Source organism: Mastacembelus armatus, chromosome 9, assembly GCF_900324485.2.
Source record: "Mastacembelus armatus chromosome 9, fMasArm1.2, whole genome shotgun sequence".
Classification (NCBI taxonomy): domain Eukaryota; kingdom Metazoa; phylum Chordata; class Actinopteri; order Synbranchiformes; family Mastacembelidae; genus Mastacembelus; species Mastacembelus armatus.
Window position 1 is genome coordinate 4,008,049 of NC_046641.1, and position 27,625 is coordinate 4,035,673.

The 27,625-nt window shown below is 41.7% G+C and overlaps 1 protein-coding gene across 1 annotated transcript; it reads left to right on the forward strand.

Annotated features, from left to right (window-relative positions):
- The first annotated feature begins 1,089 nt into the window (after positions 1–1,089).
- Positions 1,090–27,299, forward strand: si:dkey-91m11.5 (BCR activator of RhoGEF and GTPase). The gene is made up of 23 exons (XM_026320984.1): positions 1,090–2,452; positions 12,394–12,575; positions 14,248–14,352; positions 14,618–14,803; positions 15,827–15,934; positions 16,142–16,202; positions 16,281–16,333; positions 16,431–16,571; positions 18,520–18,641; positions 18,967–19,132; positions 19,388–19,507; positions 19,717–19,792; positions 19,911–20,015; positions 20,122–20,196; positions 20,437–20,534; positions 20,805–20,936; positions 23,710–23,769; positions 24,617–24,726; positions 24,906–25,045; positions 25,172–25,306; positions 25,415–25,520; positions 25,698–25,857; positions 25,939–27,299. Exons 1-23 carry the CDS (start codon positions 1,090–1,092, stop codon positions 26,026–26,028), a joined length of 3,894 nt encoding a protein of 1,297 aa, XP_026176769.1. The 3' UTR covers positions 26,029–27,299.
- Positions 27,300–27,625: the final 326 nt, after the last annotated feature.

Genomic DNA, 27,625 nt, shown 5'->3' on the forward strand with positions numbered 1-27,625 from the left:
CACACTCTGTTGATTAGAACTAAACGCATAAAACCATTTATCGTTCTTCTCTTCAACTGTATTGCTAGTTAAAAATATGATGCACACGTTACAGCATATAAAATTCAACATTGGTACATCTAGTTTACCAAAATCTCGAAGTGAAGCATTTGTTTGTGCAAAGCTTTAGACTGCTTCGTTAGACCTTTAAACCTGCAGGTGGCGATATTTGTACCAGGCAATGCTCCAGGTTGCAACACAATGAACTTTGCCAGGATTAAGCGCAGTTTTCAGAGCATAACTGAAAGGACAAGCGTGCAGTGCCATAAAGAGACGGGGTGGGAAAGAAGGACAGATCGCTTGGTTTCTTGTTGGGGGGTAGAAATCAGAGCTGGATTCAAGCAGCTGTCAAAAGATAGTTACTTTGGAAATCGGGAACTCGTTTTTTCATCTTTCATCTACCTGAACTGCACCAGCCTCAAGACTGCACCGTCTTGTTCCCAGCTCTGAGAGACGTTTTCTGCCTTTAAAGTGGACTCTGTCTCCTCGTGAGGTCTCACAGCTGCTCTAGCGTTTTTTGTTGTTTCCACGGGAGCACGTGCCCCGGTGATTTTTACGGTTCTTACCTGAACAGTCTGTGTTCCGAGAACAGAGTTTTGACAAAGTATCACTGTTTTAATGTCTTTGTGGTGTAAACCTAAATTACATCTATGGCCCCTCCTCTTTCTGGTGCAACTGTAGCGCTAAGAGCCGCGACACCACAGCTCTGAGAGTCAGTGTGACACCCAACACAGAGGGAGACACGGGCTCCCCAGAGAATACACGAGCAAAACGAGGGACCAAGCGAGGACAAAGGCTAATCTCACTCTCTCCTTTACTTTGTCCAAAGGAGTAAAGAGACTGGAGGATTTATTCTTGTGTTTGTGAGTAAAGACCGTGAGCTAAGCAGCTTTTATTCCCTGTAAAGTGGATCCTTCCTGAAAACACTGTTCCTGCCTGTACTTTAGCACTATGGAAGCTTTAAGCTATAGACAGTTCAGTCCAGTTCATGCCTTAGAAATGTATGTGTGTATGTTGGTATTTGACTAAGTAGTTTCTGTCAGAGTGATCATGGTTGAACCGGTGGGATTTGTGGAGGCATGGAGAGCCCAGTTCCCTGAGTCTGATCCCCCATGCATGGACTTGAACTCACAGGGGGACATTGAACAGGAGCTGGACAAATGTAAGCTGTCTATCAAGCACTTGGAGAAGGAAGTAAACAAAGAGCGCTTTCGGATGATCTACCTCCAGACTCTGCTTGCCAAAGAGAGGAAGTCTTATGACGGGCAGAGGTGGGGATTTAGAAGGATGCCCCAGGCAAATGACGGAGACCTGCCCAGTGGCCCAGACAGCCAGAGATCCCACAAAAATGACACTCCAGTGGAGGAGCAGCAGGACAGAGGCCCTGCCAGAACAGTGAGGTGTAAATTGCTTCCAGAAGTAGAGGTGGTGGATGGGGCATCGCCAGCAAAACAGAAGAGTGGGGTGTCACCTCCCCGCCAGGAGTCAGAGATTCCTGATTTCCCTGTGGGCACAGGGTCAGTAGCAGCGCTGAGATCCAACTTTGAGCGCATCAGGAGGGCCCACTCTCATACAGCTGGAGATGGCAGAGCTCTGTCAGTTATGAGTGGACAGGAGAAACCCTTCTATGTGAACGTTGAGTACCACCACGAGCGAGGGCTGGTCAAAGTGAATGACAAAGAGGTCTCTGACAAGATCAGCACCCTGGGCTGTCAGGCCATGCAGATGGAGCGAAAAAGGTCCCTGCACTCCCTCCCAGGGAACCTGTCAGCTGCTACAGGGGACATCAGCAAGTCTGTTCAGAGAGGCAGATCCACTGAGGGGAACTGCAGCTACAATGGGTCATATGATGACACAGAGGTCAGCCCACACTTCCTGAAAGACAGTGTGATACGTTCCACTGGGGGAAAGTCTGAGCGACAGCCACTGGAGTGCCAGCCTTACACCAGTGTTTATGTTGGGGGAATGATGACTGACGGGGATACTCGAGTCATCCACATTAGGGACCGCAGCATAGAGGAGGATGCACACCTCACTTGGCCAAGGCGCTCCTACTCCCCTGGCAGCTTTGATGATGTAGGAGGTGGCTACACACCAGACTGCAGCTCCAACGAGAACTTAACATCCAGCGAGGAGGACTTCTCCTCAGGCCAGTCCAGCCAGGTGTCTCCCAGCCCCACTACCTACCAGATGTACAGGGAGAAAAGCCGTTCACCCTCCCAGAACTCTCAGCAGTCCTTTGAGAGCAGTAGCCCCCCTACACCTCTGTCTCAGAAACATCTGAAGCAGCAGGTCATGGTTTCTGAAGCGTCCATCATTGGAGTCCGTAAAATGGGCCAGATCTGGCCAAGTGACAGGGACTCAACCACATCCAACAGGACCTCTCATGACAACGGTGTTCAAGGAGATCTGGGTAGGTCTGCAAGGTACACTGCACAACACAGATGTTCCTCAAGCTTTTGATTTTTAGGATTAAAAATGGAAAAGTGATGAAATAAATGCATAGTGATGATAGCAGCACTCAGCACTTTAAAGGCTTCTCTGAAAGACAGGTCTGTGCTTACCCTGGCTGGCCTTGATCGATAATAAGCACTCATATGTAAAGTGTACATCCAATCACTTGAGTAAAGTTGTAATATTTAGTCTTGATACAATAAATCCATCCTAAAATGCTAATATTATCATCTTAATACATATTTTGTGGTTTTCTTTGTTAGTTTACTTGACTTAGCTGATTGAACTGAGCTATTATGATTAACATGGCCTACAAAAAAAGAGGCCAGATTTGATATGTGTTCTCATTCCATTAATGAGAACTGAATTTTCTCTCAGGCATTTTCCATATTGAATATTGAATATTGAATTTTCATTCAAATATTTTTACCTTTTGCACAGAAAAAAGAAGATTTCACTATGTTGGATCCTGTAAAAACTAAATCTGCCACAAAAGGCGTTTGGATAGACGAGATCTACTTTACATACCCAAATGCTTAACAGTAACCCGGTGGTGTTTTCTTTCCCCTTTGTGAGGTTTGCCCTCTCTTTTTCTCCCCATTCTGCTCTGTGCACGCTGAGTGCTGCAGCACTCTCACAGAGATGCTCTGACTAAGACAGCAGCTGCCCCCGGGCCTCGCAGTCGCTCTGCTCTGTCCACCCTGAGTGTTTTCATGTCAACGCACATCAGTGTTGTTGTCCTTGGTGCTGAGTAATTAACTTAAAGGGGTATGTGTAGCGTGATAAATTTAGGGAGGCTCTTTGTTACAGGAGGTGGGTTGGAAAAGGCCCTGACAACTCACTCAAAAAAGAGGATAGATGGGCTTAAAGTGTGTCACACGGGTCCCAATCGAAATGCCTGCCATCCGTGTTTCCTGTTGTTATGCGTTAACACAATAGCAGTATCACTCATTGAACATGAGTATTGACATGTTAACAATATAACAATGTTAAGTGGGATAAGGAGAGGGGTCTGGGCAATTTGGTAATGCCAAGGACAGAAGGGGAGGTGGGAGTGGGTGTTCCTCTGCAAGAACGTTTGTCAGAATGAGCGACAAGGGAGGCCACATGTTGTTGCTGGTAGAGGCCAAATATTCAGTAAACGGGGATTGGGTTGCAGAGCGTGTATTAGGATTGGACATGGAAAATTGTTTGCTTCTATCCAGAAAAAAGTGCTGTGGGTCAGATTAAGCAGATGAGCAGAATAGTGTGTTGTTATGTAAGGTGGTGCAGGCCAAAGCTCTCTGACAAAGTATGTGACAAACAAGCAGATAGACTGTGATATAATCAGCATGAAGTGTAAGCTACCACACTGGTTGGATGACTGAAATGTCTAAATTCATTCAATCTGGGTCTGCATCTGTACCATTTGTCACACAGTACTGAAAACAATCTGTCAGGATGGCTCTGGTGTGTTTCTTTTGATTGATGTACAGAACAGCAGTTAAGAGTAGATACACAGAAAATGTATGTTTCTCTAAAGAATAAATATATTTCTGTGTAAGTTACTTGGAAAAAATCAAAACAGCACCCTGGCCACTTAATTAAGTTTGAGCTTCTATAAGGATTGGGGTTTGGAATAGACTGATTTAAAAAAAAAAAAAACAGTGGTCAAAATTGATGTAGCAGAGGCAGAGAAATCCTGACTTTTATTCCAAAAATGCTTAGGCCTTCATTTCCCATAATGCAACCAATATTATGTATTTCCTGCTTGGTAAATGTTCATGTCCCCAGACTTTCTGTTATGAATTTATAATCTCCAGGCCGAAGATGATTAACCTAATGACATCATCATCAGAAATTCTCTCAGACTAGCCAAAGCTTATCCAGAGCCAAGACATGCTTGAGTAAAAAAAATGTCTTAGTTGGTTTGTTGGTGGAGTTTCATTTTCAATTCAATATTTCACGCCCAGTACACAGCTGTTTTCATCGGCTGAATAGTACATCCCGTGACCAGTAAACTGACTCTGTCCCATTTGACACATTCTGTTCAAATCACCATGCTGCAGAGCCTGAGGTGCAGCTTTTGTCCAGGGTGGACTTGTTGCTGACATGATGGCACAGCTGCCTCATTTGGACCTTGCTTTGTGGATTACCAGAAGTCTGGATTTATTTTCTGGTTTAATAACATTACTGTGCTCATTGCTGGATTAGGCTTCAGGCAGGGATCTGGTTTCAGGCAAGTTTTTGCAATAAACTGCTCTTTGTTGTGGTCACTGACTTTTACAGAGCAGTTGGAAAGTTTTCTTGGTTGCATTTATCATAAAGCGCTGTGGCATTCACTGAAATCTGTTAAATCATCCTAGTAAAGCTAACTTTATCTCAGCATTGTAAAGATGCTTTATGCTCCAGTTAACTAAGCCTTGTGTAACTATTACACAAGGCTTTATGAAGGGTACAATCCAACTCAAATTAGGCTTGCTAGGCTGTAGTTGGTGTGTGTGTGTGTCTGTGTGTTTATGTTCTGCACCCTGTCATGGAATATGTCTGCAACAGATACTATACTGACATTGTTCCTGCTGCTTTTGTGTGAGTGTTCGAGTGTCTAGCGTGGTGGCAGCCTGTCTCTGCCTGGGAAAAATGAAATGGCTACTATCTGACACAAACAATCCCATATGTGTCCTGCTGCTACTCAGCTGCATCACTGTGAGAAATGGCCAGTCTAAAATTGACACGTCTCAAGGGAGTGTTTTCTATGAATAGAAGAATAATTGTTGTCTCCTGATTTCTGGTTATCTAGGCCAGTTGTCAAGCTGTGAGAGCTGCTGATTAGCTGTGGGCCTTTAAGGAGGCCACCTCTCTGATGGGTCTATGTTGCCATGATTAATTATCATTATGGCACTGACATGGCTGTGGCCGCAGCCTGTAGATGAAGAAGGGTTTGGCCATGGAGACTGTCTCATGGTTAATGTATTAGAATGAGAGGGTGTAGAGGAAGAGGTGAGCCAAAGGGACATAATAAATCTCCCATTAGTTTAATCATAATCATTTAGCAAATATCAGGAGATTGTCTCTTTTTTTAGGAAACATTTAGCCGAGCTTGCCTTGGCCAGAAATGGCAGTTTCAGGTGGTAGACAGGTCTGTCTCAGATGGCTGTGACATTAATAGAAAGTGTCTGTCTGAAAGGTGATGAAGTCTGTCTGGATGACTTGGCCTCAGTCCAGAGGCTGGCACTTCTTGCTGCCTCAGCAGCAGCACTGGTCTGTACTCCCAGTTAATTGCAGACTCATGAATATTTGAGGTCCCTCTAGGAGACCCAGACAGGCCTATCATTGTACCTGGATATCAACATCTGAGGTTTAGTGGTCAAGGAAGCTGAAGAATTCAGCCTCTCCCTTTCCTAGAGTAAATGTAGGCTGACCAGAGGAAGTATTGGCAGTTCTCAAGGGCAGCCAGTATGTGTGCGCGCGCATGTCTGTGTGTGTGTGTATGAATGTGTAAGAAAAACACCTGTTCTTCTGTGCAGTGTACTGGGTAAAGTGGTCAAAAGCTGGCAGGCCATCAGTACACCAGGCCAGCCATTGCCAGCTGCTCTCACAGTTAAAGCCATGAATAGCCATTTTGTTCCTCCTGATCACAAAACATAATAAAAACACTTGTGTTATAAACTATGCAAGGTATCCACCCTGAAGTTCCCCTTTAGCTTCTCTATTCAGATGCTAACTGATGCATTTCCACAGATAAAGCTTAACAGAAAAAATCTCTGGCATGTTTGTGAGCCTGCAGGTCTCCCTGGGCTAAGGGAGCCTCCCTCGTGCTCTGCCTCAGCCCTCTGGTCCCGCAGCCTCAGCTCCCCTCCCGGGTCCCACTCAAAGGGCCCTCTGTGCTGCTGGCTGGCAGGCCAAGTGTTTATGGAATGTCTCAGCTGCTTGTGGGGTGTGGGGGGAAATGGCTAATGAAATGTTAAGTGTTGTATGAGTTCACCTCTCACAACACCCTGACCCACGGAGCTTGTTGTGTCACTCAGTTTGTTTTAGTCAAAATGTTCTTTTGCAAAGTGAGTATAAGGTCAGCATGAGTGAGAAGTGCCTTAACAACAAGTGGCAATTTGAAAGTAAATCATATTAAGAAAGACACAAAAGAAAAAGAAAGTTTGATCCACTCAAACTCCATGCTCTCAATTTGTAATATATGTCTGTTATTAATTTATAGTGTCCGAGCTCAGATAACCCTTTTGACATCATTTGTTTCTAGGCTGATCACAGCTAAGCCTGTTACATTAAAACACATCAGGTAAGGTCTGTTCACTAAAATTTAATTCTGTTCAGACATGCAAATGAATATTTGATCATATGTGGCTGGTTAAATGACTTAAGTGTGTTCATCATAATCAGCAGTGTCAGCAGTTACAGTATGTTTGTGTTCACTGTAAAACCATTGACCAGGCTCCAGGACTAAATACAGGCCTTTCACACAAGAAGTGTGAACAGAATTATTCCCTAATACAACAACCAGATAAGACAAAACAGCTATGGTGTATGTAGCCAGTGTGTGCATGTGCTCTATTGTCTGTTTATTTTCACAGACTGGAACAGTTTTTGATTCTCTCACATTACAAGCAGTAGTCTGACCACTCTAAGCTATTTCGACACACAGATTAGTAGGTGTGCTTGGCTAGGCGCTCCAGTTGTGACCTACAGTGCTCAATGACTGGCACTAATTTTAGGCTGCCCTGCAACAGATCAGAGGCGGGTACTGGTGGGCCTCGCTGCCTTCACCGGCCCTGTGGTTTAAAGGGCCTCCCAGTCCAGCAGGAACTTTGAGGGAGCCAGTTTGTGAAGATGATGTTTTGGTTAACATTTTTACAGCGTGCCAAAAAACCAGCCAGTGCCAGTGCTGTAACAGATGCTCCACTTGCAGTATGTACTCTCTGATGGGTGTGTTTGCCATAGTATGGGACTTTGAATGTCAGCATCATTGTACTACTGTTGTTGAGTACTACGCAGCCTGTGAAAACAGTTCTTTAATGTGTTCTGTGGCTCTGGAGGAACATGTTGAGTCCAACATTTAGCATGTAGAATACAAATCTTTAGCCACACTAGCAGGAGGGCTCAAGGGATTATAGGGTTGGGCAGTTTATACAGAACTTTGCACTGTAACATCTTACAAATTATTGGATGGATTGCAGGCAAATCCTGTCTTTCACACGTTTGGTATTTTTGGTTTTGAGTCAGATGCTTGAACAAACATTGGCTCGATTGCCATGTGGTATACGTTCACGCCACCCTCAAGATGTATTGTAAGAACTTCCTAATTCCCCATTTCCTGGCTTTTCATCTAGAGCTATCATAAGGTCACTTGAATTTGCCCAAAATTTTAGTTCATTGTTGTTCATTAGTTCAATGTCATCATGAAGTGCATCACAGGTAAATCTATCAAGTTTTATCCTCTTACCATAAAGTGATGAGAACTATAAAGACCCCGGGCAGGGGTCACTACATCTAGTGTCTGAAAAGCCACCACCATTGAGCAGGCTCCCCTTTGTTTGCCCTCCCCGCCTCTGCTGTTTCCCCAGTGACCACACAGTCCAGAGGAAAATCCATTTGCTGGAACCATAAAGTTGTGCTAAGCTTTTAACAGCATCTCACATTGGCATCTTCTGCTTCTTTTATTTCAAAGGTGCAACTTTTCTCTCCAGATCTATACAGCCATTAGAGAGTTAGAGAGGCGACAGGACGTCCTTCATTGTACACCCCGCCCCTCTGTGGTAAATTATAGATGCTTAAATCAATCAGCACATTTGCTCTATGGTGTTTATTTTGGGGAGTTTGCAATCTAAATTCTGTCTACCACCCTACTGATCTTTGTGTAGATGGTCAATATGTTCACAGAGGGGAGCAGTAATTGGGCTCTGATTCACTCTATCTGTCAGGAGTTTGCCTCCCTTGAGCTATTTAAAAACACTGATCAGTGATCAGTCATTGTGCCAGGCTGGCCGGCACTGTGCCTTTTCCCAGAGGTGGAATTGGGGCTTACTGATGCTGCTATTATTTTTGGGAATTGCTGTCTTCCCATCAGTAGAAGAGAACTGATATTCTATCTGTGGTAAATTTAACTGTTCAAATGGAGGGCCAGACAGGCTGAATTTGATCTCTGTTCTCTGATTGCAGCCTCTCTTGTTTGGTTGTTTCCAGAATCAATACCAAGCTTGTCATACCCCATATTTAAATGTCCTGCTGTGCAGTGAAAATGCTGTGCTGAGTTTTTGTGTCCATGTCACAGGATGATGGCAATTTCATTTGAAAACACAAGCTTTTAGTCTGACTCTAAAAACAGAAATATAAATAAAGGTGTCCCAAGAGAAAGTTCCTCCTTGATACTGTTGTGTTGGGAAATAAAACCACATGATTATTTCTGTGATGGTGAGTCTCTGATGCTCTGAGACTTTTTCCTCTGCACATCTGTCACTGTATCTGCCTGTTTATCATAGTTCATTTCTATGGATTAGGATTAGGACTAAATATGCCTTGGTTTGTCATCAATAGGACCTCCAACATGCCTCCTGCTATCAAAACATTGTAACTGTCTACTGAATGTGGCTGTTTACATGTTGCAGGAAGGAAAAGTGTTTCATGATGACTGATTAGCCAACTAGAGAGCTAGGAACCAGTTGTTTGGCTGAGTCCTTATATATCCTTGAGTTCTATTTTTAGGCACTGTATTCAGCGCAGTAGTGTGGGAAAGAAAATGCTCTGTGTATTGTGTGATAAAAGGCGATTCCAACTAAAATCTTGCTTTTTTTTTTTTTTTTTTTTTTGGTGATTTGCAGTAATCTGGCATCTAAAAAAGTTGTGACTGTTAGGAACACAGTCAAATGAAATTCTTGAAAACCACAGAATTACAGAGTTCAGAGACAGTCCAAAGCAAAATCAGCTTCTTTCTGATCCATGGCTCCACACAGCTCACAACCACAGCTGTTGCACTCAGCAATCTTATGTAATATCATTAGAATGTATTTATTGCAGCTCTGTTGCACAGTTGAAACCGTTTTAAGCTGATTCCAGTTGGGTATTGCACAGGGAGGACAGACTGCAGAACTGCCAACATTACATTGCTGCCCTGCTGTGTGATACTTTTTATTTTGTCAATTATCCAGAATACTCCAGAGTAAAAACAAGAACCTGCATCATCTCTTCACTCTGGCTTTTGTCGTGTAGTTTTCAGATCAACACAGTTTTGTGGAGCATTCGAAACTGGCTGAAAAACTGAATTTATCCAAGAATGACTGATGCTGTCTTATGACAGGTATCGCTGTACTAATATAAGTTGGTCAAAAACTAGAAATTGCAGTGCGGGTATGGACATTAATTTGATTTGAAAAATGTTTTTGAGTGAGGTTTAGTCCGTTCACAAAGGTTATGTCCTGTGCAAAACGTCTTGAAATATGAGGGATTTATTTAACTACTAGAATTTCAAAAGCTACAACCACAGCACATGAAGAAATCTTAAGAAACAAGACATCTTTAGGAATAAGCAACTCACATTCTTTGAGTTACTGTGCTTTAAATAAATGTTTCCATTTACCCATACGCATAGATTCATACAAGTGTTGAGGCTCTGTTAGGTCTTTAATTTCAACAGGCATCTCAGTATGATTGCCACGACCATAGTGGAACATGTGAGTTAGTGGGAGAGGGAGCTGTTTGTGAAAAGATGACCTTGTGCCGAAAGCCTGTTTCCGCTCTGAAGCAGATGAAGTGCAGATTTTTCCGGACAGACCTGCCTGGACACTTCCTCAGTAGCGGCCCCTGTGAATGTTAGAACAGTGGCGCACACTGAGGATCTATTGTGATGTCCACTTTGCCACACAGCCAAGTGAGCTCTGTGTACTTTCCTACCAAAGACACACATGGCTCAGTATGTAATACTGCTAAATGCATTTTGAAATTAGTTCCTTTTTTTTTTCCCTGTTTGTAGTGTTTTTCCAAGCTCTGTTCCTTTTTCCACTGAAAGGAGATAGTTTGTGGCTCTGAGGCTGCAGCCCAACAGAGGATGTGTTATTCAGCTAGCCTGATGTATAATCTCACTGGAGCACGGAGTGGCCTTTCACATGGACTTCCCCTGTGCTCTGAAGCTGTTTGACCTTCAGCGGTCTTTTCCTCAAGCAGTCAGTATATATCTTGACCTCTCTGCTGAGCTCAGTGTGTTTGTCCTGGCCTCTGTGGATGTCATCCTGTCAGTCCGCCTGCTTTCCAGGCCTCTTCAGGGTGACTCTGCTTTATCTTCCGCTGGTTTCCGGAATCCTCTCTTTCCTGTTTTCAAGCCGAGCTAAACCAGTTTTATAGCCTCTTCGTAACAGACAGTATACAACATTGCTAGACATGTACGGTTTAGTTTGTTTCTGCTCTTTGAGGTCTCTGCACCTTCCAACAGCCACATCCTCGACGACGATAATGATGATAAGTGCTGGTGAGTCAGGGGTGGATGACACTAATTACAGGATGCAGAGCCTGTTGATCCTCATCTTCAGGGTGCCCTGCAAAGTCTGAAAGCACAGCGATGACAAGCACAACATGTATTTCTCATTTGTTACACTGCCATCAGCATGATGTAAAACATTTGGGTTTCAAGTCACACAGCAAAACCTTTTCTTGCTTTTTTGACTGATTTTCTGGAAGAACTGTGCTGTTATCTGAGCTTTGAGACCTCTATGAGTGGTATACACACACACACACACACACACATACACACATACACACAGTGAATATTACACCATATCACTGCAGTGTCTTTCAGCTTCTATGTTGTCCTGAAAACACATTGTACAACAACCCTTGCATGACCAGAGAACATGTTGTCTCTGCAGCTCCCCAGGCTTATCCACTCTCCTGGCACATGCCCACTGAGGCTGGTGCAGGCTTTGTGGTAGATCTGAGTAGGTCACAGGTTTATGAAGGTTAAAAAAGGATTTGATATATAGACAAATGGCAGTAAACAACCAGGCTGCTGCTTTGTGCTTATTGTAGTGTTTATAGTGGCCACTAATGGACCTGCATGTCCTTCCGAGGCTGTGAAGAAGAAGTTCAGTGCTTTTCTAATTTTTTATATTTTGTCTTACTGCACAGGGTATGGGCAAAATATCAGCAACTTCTAAGAATACACTGCAAATTACTTATGACGGGGTTAACCAACTGGTGGTCCCTTGAGCAAAAATGAACTGAACAGGCCATTGTTCCTTTTGCTTTCTGAGGCTTTTTCATGTTGCCTTCAAGAGCCTGTTATTGGAAGGACCCACAGCAAATCACAGAGAGTTGCATGGATATATTTACCTGGACACACTGGATACCAACCAGTGCTGCAGTGCAGGAATAATTCATGTTACAGGTTTGCTACCAGACCGTCTTTAAGACCAGGCCAAAGTATTATCTAGAAATCCAAACATCAAAGCAGCATTAAGATTTAGTTTAGTGTGAAGTGAAGGCTGCAGATCCAAAACTCTGAGCATTAAGAGACTAAAATGGTCTATAGGGTTGAAAGTTAAAGCAGAATGGGATGATTTTTGGCTGTTTGTTTGTCACAAGTAGGGACAATGGTCACATTAAGTGTCCATTTCATTTTGTTCTTCGTTAATATAAAAATGTGGATTAGTGCAGCTTTAATGCATTCATCATTTCAAATCCCATTTATTGGCATATATTCCCAGAGCAGTTTGCATTTATTATCAAATCTTTCCAATGATTTCCATAAAAATAACCTTCTGATATTAGCGCTCTGTTAGCACCACTGAGTATGAGAATACCAACAGAAAAAATGTCAAGTCTGCTGCATTTCCCATGATGTTTCACTGTGTTTACTACATAACTTAACAGTTTAATGATAGACCATGTGACTATTGTCCTTTGTCTGACTGTTTCTCACAGAGCCTCCCTACAACGAGACCCCTCTGTCCTATGGATATGACCTGGAGCACTCAGAGGAGCACCATCCTTGTCACGACCCTCTGTCCTTTACTGAATCTCCTTCCTCCTCGCCACGGCTCCGCTCAAAGACCCGGAGCAGCCACGACACCCAGTCCTCTGGCTCACTGGAGTCCACGCTGTCGGTAATGTTACTGGGTCAACTCCCACCATGTCTGACATGTTAGCTGTTTCTCTCAGTTTACATTGATGCTGCTGCGCTCTTCTCTCTGCTGCACTGTCCTTCACTGTCCTGTCTGCTTTTGGTGTACCAAGTCAATCCTGCTGATATTTTTCCATATTTTTCTTAAGTGCAAAAGTTGATTTCAGGCCAGGTCATTTTCCCCATAATATAACTACTTAAAAAATGACTCAGAGCTCTAAGATATTTGTCATCTCAAACACATGCCAGTCTTAGTGCAAGTGTTGCAGTGAATTGCACCAGCATTTCCTATAAATCATGAGCTCCCTCTTGAAAATGGATAATGATACTTGTTATTCTACTCCTGGGTGTCACAGCATGTGCGTATGAGGGATAAACATGATGGAAACTGTAGAATTTGAATTTGAATTTGGAAAAACAGTTTCTCCTTCATGTTTTGTTTTATTAAAAAAATCACTAGTTCACCTGTAAAATCTGACACGAGGCCAGTAATGTAACGTGCAGGTGGGCAGTCTATTCAGCAGTGCTCTTCCTTACTTATTATACATGATAATTTTGATAAATTAATATCGTAATGTAAAGTTAGTCTTAGTGTTTCTCAAAAATAAATGACCACTTTTCAAGAGACCAGTTATCAGATGTTTGCTGGGTTTAATCCTATCCATGTCTGTATAAGTAGAGCAAAGAACACATTTCTTTTAAAAAGAAACTAAGGTGACCGTTACACAACGTTTGGAGACCTGCAGAAACAGTAATAAGTTCACTTTTTCTCCTTAATTAGGGGAAAGTTTCAAAATACTACATTTCCCATGATACTGCACATTTGTTATTACTCCTTCAGTGTCTTAAAAATATCAGTGGCTTTCATACACAATACCCCAAACGCAGGGTTTTCTGTTATTAATTTGACAGTAACTCTGATGTTGTCATCTGTTTTTTTTTTTTTTGTTTGTTTGTTTTTTTCCAGACTTTAGACTTTAGATGCCATACAAATGCTGTAACAGTAGTACAGTTCATGATGAGTACTCTGAACTTCATATGTAAAATCAGTGGAGGAGCGCTAAAAAAAAAACTAGTTCCAATCAGCAAAGCATTTAAAAAACATTGTGCTCATCAAACATACTGCGGGCAAACAGATGTTATATAGAGACCCAGATCCCCTCCCCTTCTGCTCTGCTCTCGTCCTATCTGTGGTATTCCTCTCCTCTGATGTGTACACATGGTGATCTTCAAAGCCGAAGTCATGGCTGAGGGTGGGGGTGAGCCTGCTCAGCATACAACTTTTTGTTTTTATCTAGCTAATATAATGGAAGATCTTGATACAGCCTGATACTCCAGTGACCAGGATGACTGATGGGTATGACCTGTTGCAATTAACAACTCCTGGACTAGAAACACATTTGTCTTCCTTAAGATGCTAGGAGTCTGGTGTGGGCCTCCTGGAATCCTAAACTCCCACAGAATTTAATCAAATCTGGTCTTTCTTAATCCCACATCTGCAGCTAGATGTCTAGGTGGTTTATTAAAAATCATTTCCCTTTACAGTTCACATATTATGTCAAAATGATGATGATGATTTTAATGTTTTATAATGTAGGAAATGACTTCTTATCATGTTTCCCATTTATTTCCTCTCTCCAACGTGTTTGTGTCAGGTGGAGCTGGATCAGGAGAAGGGGCTGGAGATGAGAAAGTGGGTTCTGTCAGGAATCTTAGCCAGTGAGGAGACCTACCTCAGCCACCTGGAGGCCCTCCTGATAGTAAGTGTAACTTGTAATGCACACACAAAATAATTTCCCTATTTCTTATTGCAAGCCTTGACTACAGAATATGAATGCAATTCATTTACAACAAAGATTTAAAAAGCGTTTTTGTCTTTTTCTACAAAGTCATTAATTTTATTTAACTTTGCTATTTTTTCATCTTACTGACACATATTTTCAGTTGCAAATGAACTTGGATTATTGGTTATTCATTTACAGTATATTCAGTAACTGTTTTCATTGAATGTTGTTATTCATGCAGCCCATGAAGCCTCTGAGGGCAGCAGCCACCACCTCTCAGCCAATGCTGACCATCCAGGAAATAGAGACCATCTTCTTCAAAGTCCCAGAGCTTCATGAGATCCACAAGGACTTCTATGACGCTCTGCTGCCCAGAATTCAGGACTGGAGCCACCAGCAGTGTGTGGGCGACCTCTTTCAGAAACTGGTACAGTGATGATATAGTATTTTTATTAACTTCAATAGGATAACCAAGAAAACCAAAATGTTCATGTTGTAACTGCAACTGAGGAATTATCTCTTATGCATGTCAGTGTGTGATAAGTGGGCCAACACAAGCATACACAAGCAAGGCCCTGATGTTGCAAATCCATTAATTCTGTGTTCCCACAAATATAATCAACCATGCCTCAGAAAATTGACAAATACAGTCCTATTTTTGATTATTCAAATGATTTGAAGATAGAATTTTGGAGGAAAACATTTAGTAACAATGTTTCAGAGCTGAAGCAGCAAATTCCTGTTTTTCCACTTCTTTCAACAGGGCAGATCACTGTCAGGCAACCACACAGACAAAGTCTGACAGTGTATCTGATGGGCTAATATCAGTGAAATGTTGCAGTCATTCCACTGTATGATGAGGGTTTAGTAACCACATGCGAAGTTAGTTCAGTGTGGCAAACCCTTCAGCTCCTTTGAAGCTTATCATTTGGATAAGAACAAGCATCAAATAATATATTTTATTTTTAATCAAATGGACCGACGTGCCTCGCTCATTAATGATGGCTTAAAATGGGCCGACTGAGGGGAAAAGGTGCGAGTCTCTGGCTGGTAGTAATGCTCAGTGGATCTTGCAGAGCACATGTGAGTAGACTGCCTGGAGTCATCTCCTGGCCAGATAAAAGCCTCACTACACTGCATGCCAAGCAGTAAAGGAGAACAAAACGCCCCATAGGAGGTCGCTGAATAAGAGCTGCCTCAGTGTTTGTTGTTGAATGAAGATGAAAAACACACAGATCTACATAGATTTTTATATATATACGCACACACACTGCAAACACTGTACCTCACTGAATATTTGTAATTATCCATGTATTTCTTTTATGGCAACGTGTGGCTGAGAACAGAATACTTTTACACTGTATCATATCGAGTGAGAATCATGGACTGGTAAGATCTACCTTTGCTTTTATGTTGTGAATCTATTCTTTATGTTGATTGTGCCTTGTAGGCCAGCCAGCTTGGAGTGTACCGAGCCTTTGTGGATAACTATAAGGTTGCTGTGGAGACGGCTGACAAATGCTGCCAGGCAAACGCTCAGTTTGCAGAGATATCTGAGGTATGTAATCAAGCTACGCACAGCGGTGTTGTAGCGGGCGAGTGTTTGATGTTGTACAGCTGCCTGTACAAGTGATGACAGAGCAGTTTTAGCAGTCCTTGCACTGCACAGACACACTGATTGTTTTAATTGCGCTGTGGGGCATTTGCTCTGGTTTAATGAGGGTAATTTTTCTCACCATTCCCTCTGGTGTTATCTTCCTGCCAGAATCTGAAGGTCAAAAGCACAAAGGACTGCAAAGACCAGTCATCTAAAAATTCATTGGAGAGTGAGTACCGAGTGAAATGAATTGCCATCTTCCATGTTAATGACTAGGCTTGTTGAGCTGACTCTTCCTCCTCTACAGCTCTTCTCTACAAACCTGTGGACAGAGTGACACGCAGCACATTGGTTCTGCATGTAAGTCAGCGTGCCTTACAAAAATCTGGAGCAGCATGCTGCCTGCCTGAGAATTTGGCAATGGAATTTGTCATCATGTTTTTTTATTTTATTCTAGGACCTCTTGAAGCACACACCATCCAGCCACCCAGACTATCCCCACTTACAGGACGCCCTGCGCATCTCCCAGAACTTCCTGTCCAGTATTAATGAAGAGATCACCCCACGCAGACAGTCCATGACAGTTAAGAAGGGAGAGGTCAGTTTGGTTTAGTGACTACTTGAGCCTTATACTTAAGATTTTGTGATTGCAGGTTGAGAGATTCCCCTTGTAGTCAGGGCTGCAAATACAAATAACATGTGTTTTGGTAAATACAGCAGCAAGGATCAGCTCCCACTCAGGTGGCAAAGCTATGAGACCTGTCACCACCATACTGGCTCCTCACATGGCTTCTACTTTGATATGTTTTAATCTTTGTCCTGTACATGATTCACTAATGTCTGTTCAGTTTTGGAGGCCTTCTAACTCAAAGGCACCACACTGTTTTTAGTACACACATCCTTACGATAATTGAGCTTGTATTTTTCCACCAACTTCCAATGTTTTTATTGTATTGGACAAAGAAAAATGCTGACCTGGTGGTGATGTTAATAGAAATGATGACAGAATTACAATTGATCCCGTGGGGTGCATGAATGTCTTTACCAAATTTCATGTGTGGCTAAAACTTTGAAGAGTGAAGAAATGAATAAATGAAGACTCCACAGTATTATAGAGCAAACCTTTTGGCTCACTCAGACAGCAGCATTGTGGAATTCAAGATCATATCTACCCCCATACTTACCGTCATATCTTGACTATTGACAGTAAAAAGCTCTGAACACAAGGTGTCTGGAATCTGCAATAAAACTGGTGGGTGAGTCAAGTTGTAGCTGACTCATCTCAGCCTGTCTGCTTTAGTCGTAAAGGAAGTGGAACGTAGAGGAAGCTCGTGACAAACCCTGCAAACATTGGAGGCGAGGGTCTCCGTGTCGCAAACCAGGAAAACCCGCTGATTACCCCTGCGCTCACTCCCATCCGTCCCTGCTTTGGTGTCAACTCTGCTTCCCAGAAATGACCTGCAACATGCCTTATCAACTTTACTGCATAACTAGCCTTCTGTACTGGGTGTGCACTGACACGCCCATGCTTCCTGATCCTTCTGCCCCCCCAAACCGTGCATCTCAGGGGTCTGAGTCAAGTGACCTGACTGAGGACTTCCTCTGTATTTTACTGGGAACTGGCCCTACTCACCACGGTGGAATATCAAATCAAAGACAGTTCTTGGGAACAGTTCTGTATATTGTCTAGGAAGTCAGAAATCCCACAAGGAGATTGATAGATAACAAGCCAGCGTGTGACAGCCAGTTTAAAATATGGGTTTGTTGTTGAACCTTGGCTAAATTTACATCCATTGTTGGTGTTTTTAGCTCTCTGTAATTACCATGACCATTTAAACCCATGAGTTTGTTTAGCTTCAACTCTTTGACATGCCTCAATGTGTAATGTCTCCTTAAAGTCCATAGAAAAATAGGAATACAATCTAGTGTCATTGTCAGGAGGGTGTGACCACAGTGCAGTGACAGTTCTTGTTTTTCCATTGGATTATTGACTATTTGTGTCCATGTTTGTGTCACAAAACAGTGGATGCAAATCTTCCACGTCTTTCTGAAACCAGGGCAGTGAGTGCTAAACACGTTTGAGTGCCTGAAGTGTTCAGAAAACAGCAGAGGAAAATCATGCCATGGTGATTTCCTTGTTTTTGTCAAACTGTGGTTGGTGTGGGATGGAAAGGTCTCACATGGGCAGCATCAGTGTAAACAGCCCCAGCCCTGACATCAAAAGGAGGAGAGGGACTGTAGATGCACGTTACTGCAGGAAGAGCTTGTGTCATCACATCCGCCTATATTCCCCAGCAGGACGGCTGGACAAGAAGCGGAGAAGCTGAGGTTACATTACCAAAAAAAACAGAGGTCATCAAAGCTGTAGGTTGAGGAAACATACTGTATACATTTACTGACTAAATTCCAAGCATGTCCAAACATCAGTCCAAAAATAATTAGAAGCTGTACTTTTTAGCAGTGATACAATAGTCAAAAGCATCAGTTCTTACAGCACAGTTTGATTAGTGAGTGCAATAACGTGATTTCTCATTTCCTGTTGGCAGAACCGTCAGCTGCTGAGGGATCGTTTCATGGTGGAGCTGGTGGAAGGTTCCAGGAAACTCCGTCACATCTTCCTGTTCACCGACCTGCTGCTCTGCGCCAAGCTGAAGAAACAGGCTGCGGGGTGAGTCTAGGTCGGCATCCAGCCGGAGGATGGAGATTCAGGTTTTTGACCCTGACAGTCCACTGGTTCAAATTCCTGTCACTCCGCCCAGACAGACAATAAAGTGGTTAATGTAAATTCTGCTTTGTTGAAACTAGAACTGTTTTGTTGTGAGCAGCTAGAGGGTGCAGTAGGGGATAAAGGTTTTGGTGTGTCATATCTTTGGTTTCCCACTGCTAACAAACTATTCTGCTGTGAAAACAGGACAGCATAACAATCACTTGGTGAAGAAAATTCAGGAAGTTTAAGAAACCATGTCTTTATACACGTGTCTGACCTCCAACAGTAAAGGACAACAGTATGATTGTAAGTGGTACATCCCACTGGCTGACCTGACCTTCCAGACCATCGAGGACTGTGAGTCCACCCCCATTCCACTGATCCAGGATGAGGAGATTGATGCTATGAAGATTAAAATCTCTCAGATCAAGAGTGAGATCCAAAGAGAGAAGGTGAGGATGTGCACACCTATGCAGCATCACTAACACAAAATACAAGGAACACATGACAGAATCCAACATGCCATTTATGATCGGTTTATTAGTAATGTGCAGGGACTACAGTACTGACACACCACAGTGACCGCTTTGTACCAAAGTCTGAAAACTGGAATAAAAAGAGGAACTTAAAGATTAAGACGTGAATAAAACAAATAGTCTAGACAGGAGGCCATGTATTACATTAACCCTGTTACTGTTTTTCTGTAGAGAACCACCAAGGGGCCTAAGGTGATTGAACGTTTGAGGAAGAAATTATCAGAGCAAGAGTCACTGCTGCTGCTTATGTCCCCGAACATGGCCTTCAGAGTGGCCAACAGAAATGGCAAGGTGAGTCGGGAGCCCTGACCCTGACCCTGGCATATTTCAACATGGATGTAGAACATATGTTTAGTTAGTGAATGAAACTTCTTACCCAGCTGGGAGTTGGGAATAGCTCCTACCTTCAATAAATAAGTTTCATTTTGGCTTCTGCTGCCCTCTGCTGTTAACAGCATGAGATACAATAAACGACTACAATTCTGCTTTCGGTCTCCCAGGGTTTCACATTTCTCATCTCTTCTGATTATGAGCGTGCCGAGTGGAGGGACATTATTCGTGAGCAGCAGAAGAAGTGTGAGGGTTTTTTTTTCTTTGTAAAATATACTGACGGGATCTGCATGGCACTATTTATATACAATATAATTTTTATCTGCTTTTGCTTCATCCATTTACCTTAACCTGTGTCCTATAGGTTTTAAAAGCTTCTCTCTGACCTCTCTGGAGCTGCAGATGCTCACTAACTCATGTGTGAAGCTCCAGACGGTCCACACTATTCCCATGACCATGAATAAGGAAGGTAAGGTTCATTTTACGTTGCCTTTTGAGGATTTAATGTGCCGTTTCACATACCCACAGCTTTTTAGTTTATTTTCAACCCGAACTCTTTGCTTTTCTTTCCACAGATGATGAATCTTCTGGTTTATATGGCTTTCTGAATGTCATCATCCACTCTGCATCAGGGATCAAACAGAGCTTAAGTAGGTGGCTTGTTCCTTTCTTTTTGCCATATCACTGGCATCTTGAGAGGCTGTGCATGCCCTCCGATTGGAGGGCAGCTGCAGGGAAACAAGTGGGACTAGCCAGTAACACTGTGTACAGGCTGCCTCAAATATGCCTTATACCCTGGGCAGCTTTCAACCAGATGATTAATGTGGATTCGTGGTTCTTAGTTTCATTTTGATTCAGCTGTTAAAAATACTTCTACTTTTGCTCACCAGACCTCTACTGCTCTCTGGAGGTGGATTCGTTCGGTTACTTTGTCAACAAAGCCAAAACACGAGTGTATAGAGACTCCACAGAGCCCAACTGGAACGAGGTGAGAGTGCAAACCAGAGTGCAGAAAGCAAATTTTGAAAAGGAAAATAAACCTGATTGACAATCCCCTTTGTCAGTAGCTCACTCTTTGTGCCTTTTAGAAAGGCAATAAAAGATTGGGTCTCTCCCAGATATTACTGTGTGAAATTAAATCAGAGCAGTTTTGAAATAGGGCATGGTGTTGAGTAAACTTCAACTCTTTGGATAACATTTAAGTAGATTGCTGTTCACTGGGCTGAGTCTTAACATGCTTTTTCTGCTACCCTGCAAGGAGTTTGAGATTGAACTGGAGGGCTCTCAAACTCTGAGGCTGCTCTGCTATGAGAAGTGCTGCAACAAAACCAAGCAGAGCAAAGAGGACGGAGAGGTCACAGACAAGATCATGGCCAAAGGACAGATAAAGGTACGACCAAATTAGGAGAAACATGAGTCGAATGTCAAAGCAGTGTTTTGTGAATGTTAGGGACCCGAGAGAATGATTTTAAGACAGTATTAGAGCCAGACTAACACTTAAATTTTGAGGTCCAGTATTTGAGACTTTTAACAAGATTGTATAACTTCATATATACAGAAACATGAACATATAACGTAAGATACTATATGCACTATATATATGGGATATTTTACTACTATATAATACTGTATATGAAATAAACTATATATGTAATATTGTAACCATATGGCACCAAAGCAGAGAAGGAAACTAAAAATCAGTATTTATGTATATCAGTGCAGTTTCATTAACATCTACTGGACAGTCGCTACTGTCTATGTGTGAACCTGCTCCCTCTATTGAGTCCACTAGCTCCACTGTGGTATCTTATCTGGCACGCTGACTCCAGGATTTTTCCCGCCTAATCCTGCCCTGTCGGGCGTTTCAATGTTGAAAAAGAACTGAGCCATGAGGGTGCCCATTGGTCACTTCAGCTTGACCCCTGATAGGGTGTTGTGACAGAGGGCGGATTAGACTTTGGGTTGACCAAATGTATCAGTTGGCACTGCTGCTGACAGAGAGAAACATAGTGCTCTTTGTTCAGCCAATGAAGGGATTTCCCTGTTGGACGTGTGGGTCAAAGCATGATGGAGTCTTAGAGAGTGTTGGCAGCCAGATACTGGTGAGGTTGTTCTGGAGCCAACAGCCTGGAGACAGGACATCTGTCAGGTATTTAAGGCACTTTCTTGACCTGTTCTGTCATGTTGGCCTTTGTGCTTGCTTTGTTGTAATAAATATCGATGGTAATAAATGGACTTAAGGAACAAAGAAGACAGAGTGATGCCTTTAATAACTATCAGATTGAAACTGTTGAAAGTGTAATTAATGAAAACATTTGTAAGAAAACCTGATTTTTTTAAAAGGAAAAAAAAAAAAAAAAATATATATATATAGATATATATATATATATATATATATATATATATATATATATATATATATATATATATATATATATATATATATATATATATATATATATATATATATATATATATATATATATATATATATATATATATATATATATATATATATATATATATATATATATATATATATATATATATACATATATATATATATATATATATATATATATATATATATATATATATATATATATATATATATATATATATATATATATATATATATATATATAGATCTCAGTCCAGAAGAGCGCAGTGCTAGGAACAGCTAAGATACTGCGAAGAACCCTCAAACTCCCAGGCCTCTGGTAGAGGACCCGAGATTGAGGAAGACACACCACCCATAGGGGTGGCGAAATAGCAAATAATAGAAAATAAATAAATAGATAAATCAAAATAAGTATACAGGGCTTTGAGAAAGGGTTATATGATGGATTTCAACACTAAATATTGTTTCTACATTGGGGAAGGCTAAGCACGTGTTAGTTAATGCTAATGTTAATAGTCCCTTGTTCTAATCAGTGATTGGCTCCAGAGGATCCTGCTTGGGCTACCTGAGACAGAGTTGTCACCCAGTACTCCCTACTGCGGTAGGCGTGATCACGTTAGTAATGAGGGTAGGAGGGGATTCTCAGGAATTAATCCTCCAAATCCATCTGGGAAGTAGAACAACACAGCAGCAAACATGCTGTGTGCTTTGTTCCTGTTCTGACTCCCACCACAATGAAAGGATTTGGAGTTTCACAATGCCAAGATGGGAACATGACACAAAAGGTTGTGGAAAATATCAGCTAGCCCATGTCCATGAAGATGATGAATATTTGCTTGTTACTCAGAGAGGAAGGAACGGGGACTCATGATAGTGTAGTGATTTAGAAAACTGTGATTTTTGTGGAACAGCACTGGATTCTTTGTTTGTTTTAGTCAGAGAAAGTAACGTTTTAGAACTCATGCCAGAAAGGATGAGTAAGACTAATCCTGATGAGGAGGAGAGTGTGGATCAGGCCACTAGCAGTCAGGAGGAAGAGGCAGACACGACTCCACGAAAATCCCAAAGTACAGGGACCCGCCTGTGGGACAGAGTCCGCAGCAGTCTCCTCAAACCAAAGGTAAAGATATGGAAAATAAGCTGTGGCCATGTCTGCACTGGATGGTGCTGTAAAGGATGTCTCCTGAACCTCCATTTGAGGACAAACTTGTTCTTGCTTTCTGTGTTGCGTGATGTTGGGATTGATCTCTTTTGAGATTTACAAGTCTGTCTTCTGATTCATTTTCTTTAATCTTTTTGTTAAAAAGTATTATGTAAGGAAATTGATTTTCACTGAACAAAGGATTATCTGAATGAGATTTGGGGTGGTTTCCTGGGTGAAAGAACATTTGCCATGTTGGACAGGCACGGTGCTTAGTGGTGGGGACATGATGTTGTCATGCCTGATCACTGTAAATACAGGCTGGAAGTTCAGTATTGGTCAGATGATTAAATAGATCACTGCCATGATGTAATACTACGTGCCCATATGGAGTTTATGTGTGGTGGAGGGAAGTAATTGATCAGGTAACGCTCACATTTACTTACATTTATTTAGCTATACACAAGTAATCTTAATTCTCACAATTCACATTATGATTACAGTGAACACTTTTAGTAACTTAATACAGTCATAGTGATTCTCTCACTGTCAATATTTCCTGAATTTAATTCTGAAGAGAATCTGATGTTGCTTCTAAAATAAAAACGCACCTTTTTTCAGCTGGATCCTCAGACACTGCAAAATAAAGACTGGCAGAGGACAGTCATCACCATGAATGGGGTGAGTGTTTTCACCAATCCACTGGAGGCTAACGAGGTTTAAGTTGTAAAGTAGTTCTGTACATGAATAAAAGTTTGACAAATCTGAAACTGTGTTTTAAAGAGTCTCTGGCGTTTACTTGTTACTCTGGCCCAGATTTGACAAATGGAACGGGTTTTCTGATGTGACCTGACTTCCTTTTTTCTGCTCTTACAAATATAATAAACGTTTCAGAAATCTGTAAGTCAATTTTAAGCAGACATTTAACTTGACATCTCATACTTTTTAACTACTAGTTCATTAAAAATGGAGCATCAGCAGTTAAATACCATTAAATACCATCAGCTGTTAAATATCATTATTTCTCTTTCCCTTAGCTTTCACCTTTAAATTAAAGCATGAGTAGAATAACCTCTAACAGTAATAGGTGGATGAGTAGTAACAGTGCTTTTTGATACCACAAAAAAACATACATGGATTATGGTAAAAAATACAATATTCTTCATCTTACAAATGAAAAGTTGAATTCATAAACAGTAAAACACACCCTTGTTAAATTTAATTCAGTTCACTTGGGAATTTTGCAACTACAGTCAGTCAGTCTTATTAATTGGTCTGGTAGGGTTGCTACAATTAGCTAACTTTTAGCAAACATTCAATATTTATTGTATGGTACAACCTTTACTGAGCTAGTTTCTTTGTAGTTTGTTCAAGTTTATTGTCTCTTAACATTTATCAGTATCCTGTTAATGTCACAGAATCTATTGTCTGGCAAAGGTTGAACAGAATAGCCTTGAGGTTTTTAAGATTATGTTATCAGCGCCTGTAGTGGTTGTCTAAAGTAACCACCTTCCTTTACCGGTTTCAGATTGAGGTGAAGCTTTCAATGAAATTCACCAGCAGAGAGTTCAGTTTGAAGAGGATGCCTTCACGTAAACAGTCGGGCGTCTTTGGAGTGAAAATCAACGTAGTGACTAAGTGAGTTACTGATGTGTTTAGTGTGTGTATTGTACCGGAAATCCTGGTTTAGTGACCGCAAACAACAGTACAGGCTACACTTGTTTCAGCCATGGTCTCTTTTATTTACATTTGTATGCTGTGTTGGTTTATGAGTGGCTCCTTGAACACATGTTTCTGTGTGATTGTGTCCTCACTAGGCGAGAGCGCTCCAAGGTTCCCCTCATTGTGAGACAGTGTGTGGAGGAGATCGAGCGACGAGGGATGGAGGAGGTGGGAATCTACAGAGTGTCTGGTGTCGCGACTGACATTCAGGCACTGAAGGCTGCATTTGATTCAAGTGAGTTCAGTTTCAAAAACGACTTGACAAATATGGGAATAATGGAAAACTTCAACAGTAGACAGAACCTCAGACAGAGCCCTGCAGGACTGGTATTAAGTGACTCTGGTCTCATCTCCTGTGTAGACAATAAGGACGTGTCTGTCATGATGAGGGAGATGGACGTAAATGCCATTGCTGGAACATTGAAGCTGTATTTCCGTGAGCTCCCAGAGCCTCTTTTCACTGATGAGTTGTACCCCAACTTTGCTGGAGGCATCGGTTAGCCACTGGTTCTTTATTTTTGCATCATTTTCCTTGATCATGAGGGTATGAATGCAGTTGCAGGTTGTGACACCAGGACATTCATGTCTGTTTTTTACATTGCAGCGTTGTCTGACAGCGTGGCCAAGGAGAGCTGCATGGTCAACCTGCTGCTGTCTCTACCAGAGCCCAATTTTGTCACCTTCCTCTTCCTGCTTGACCATCTAAAAAGGTAAACAACCTCAGTTAGAATACATTGTTTTTATAATGATGTTACAGAGAGATAAATAACACAAACAGGCTGTGTTTGACTTACAGTAACTGTTATATTGTACCATAGTTCAACGGTGTTAAAAAAAAACACAGTAAAACATTTTTGTGAGTATGAGTTTTCACATTGTTCTTACAGGGTGGCTGAAATCGAGAGCATAAACAAGATGTCTTTGCACAATCTGGCCACAGTTTTTGGTCCCACTTTGCTTCGGCCTTCTGAAAAAGACAGCAAAATTTCAAACAGCTCACAACCAATCTCCATGAATGACAGCTGGTCTCTGGAGGTCATGGCTCAGGTAAAACTCCTGTCAGGATAAAGAGATGGTGATGTTTGGATTACCTGTGTGGGTCTAATCACCTCTTACGTCTCTTCACAGGTTCAAGTCCTCCTCTACTTCCTTCAGCTGGAGAGCATTCCCACGCCTGACAGCAAACGCCAGAGCCTTCTCTTCTCTACCGAAGTATAACGTCCTGCACTTGTCCATAAAGATCATGTCCAGAGAAAACATGCCAGCTGCTTGATAAGGTGAACCCTACTGAGCAGCCATGGCTGGCCTGCTTATTCTGAGGATGCTTTATTCAGCCACCAGGGGGAACTGTCAACACGTTGTAAACTTGGAAAGAGCCACCGTGATCAAAGCCATGTCTGTTGAAGATGTGATAGCGTGCGTGTGCTGTTTACCTGCTGTGTCCATACAAGACATCCCTAAGTGATGCATGGACAAAATATATCATTCCTTTTTCAAAATTTTATTTAATGAGTTGCTTCACTTTAATATTTTCCCCTGCCCTGTTGTGTCACAGTGCACATTAGCTCCCTATTCCCAGGGTGTAAATTCTGCTGATGTATTTCTGTGGGCGAGTGATTGAGGAATGATTTAATGAATAGAAATATATTTGTCATGTTTATTCATTTTTTCCCTAGAAATGTTTTAGTTGGTTGAAAGTTTACCTGTGCCAATGTCTCCCTGCTGAGGACCAATTGAACGTTTCAGTTTCCCTGATGTTTACGCTGTCATAATTTTGTACAGAATTAAAAAGTATGAGACTGAAAGCTGTAGTGAACACACAACAACATGCAGGCATGTTGACCTAATCATTTCGTGTGTGTCCTTATTCAGTTTGCAGGTCCTTCTGGTGGTCTCCGAGTCCATTTTAATGTAGATATGAGTGTGTTTTTGGGGAGTGGTACAGAGAAGTAAAGGGCAAATCATTCCAGGAAAAGGCGAGGCCTAATTCTTCTACCCACGGATTGTATACTGTACTGTGTGTGATTTTAATGTCACAGTTGTCTTCTGTCCATACTTCATATGTTTTGTGCTCACATTGTTTTTTTTTTTTAGACTCTGCCTGGTTTCATTTCTTCAGCTGGGGTTGATGTATATGTGTTGCTTTCTGCGTTCCCTGTATGTAGTCTCCTACCACTATAGGACAAAACCACACTGCTGTAGAAACACAAGCACCTGGAGATGATCTGAAATAGCACAGTGATTCAAATGTCCAGTTATTAACAGGTTTATCATCCAAACTAGTTTTACTTTCAAAGCTCGCTGAAAATATACTGTGATCGCATTACTTTTCTTCATCTCACTACAAGTATATACTTGTTAGCACAAACTCTAAGCTTAGTGTGATTCATGTAAAATCAGCAATAATCAGTAACTCTTAGTTTTAAGATAAACAAGGACTAGTGTGTCATGTTATGTATGCTTCTTGTAAATAAAAACTTAACATTGTTCTTATGTTGTGTTCTTCCTCACTACTGAATAAAAAGTTTTGTTTTCAGCAGCTGTCAGATTTATTTTGTCTTACCAGGCTGAGTAATGTTTTGGTCCTTTTCTATAAAGCCTCCAAGCGTTTTTCCTTCTAGAAGTTCGACATTAAAAAATCATTATGTAACAAGCAACCCAAAAAATAGACGAAATAATGTTTGCAGCACTGTGCTGACCTGTGCTCAGTAATGGCAGATTGTGTGAGATCTAATCCTAAAAAGGGAGAAGAGCTAATATTGAGATACTAATGATTATCCTGTGACTCCGCCGTGAGGGCAAGGTGGGAAAGTGC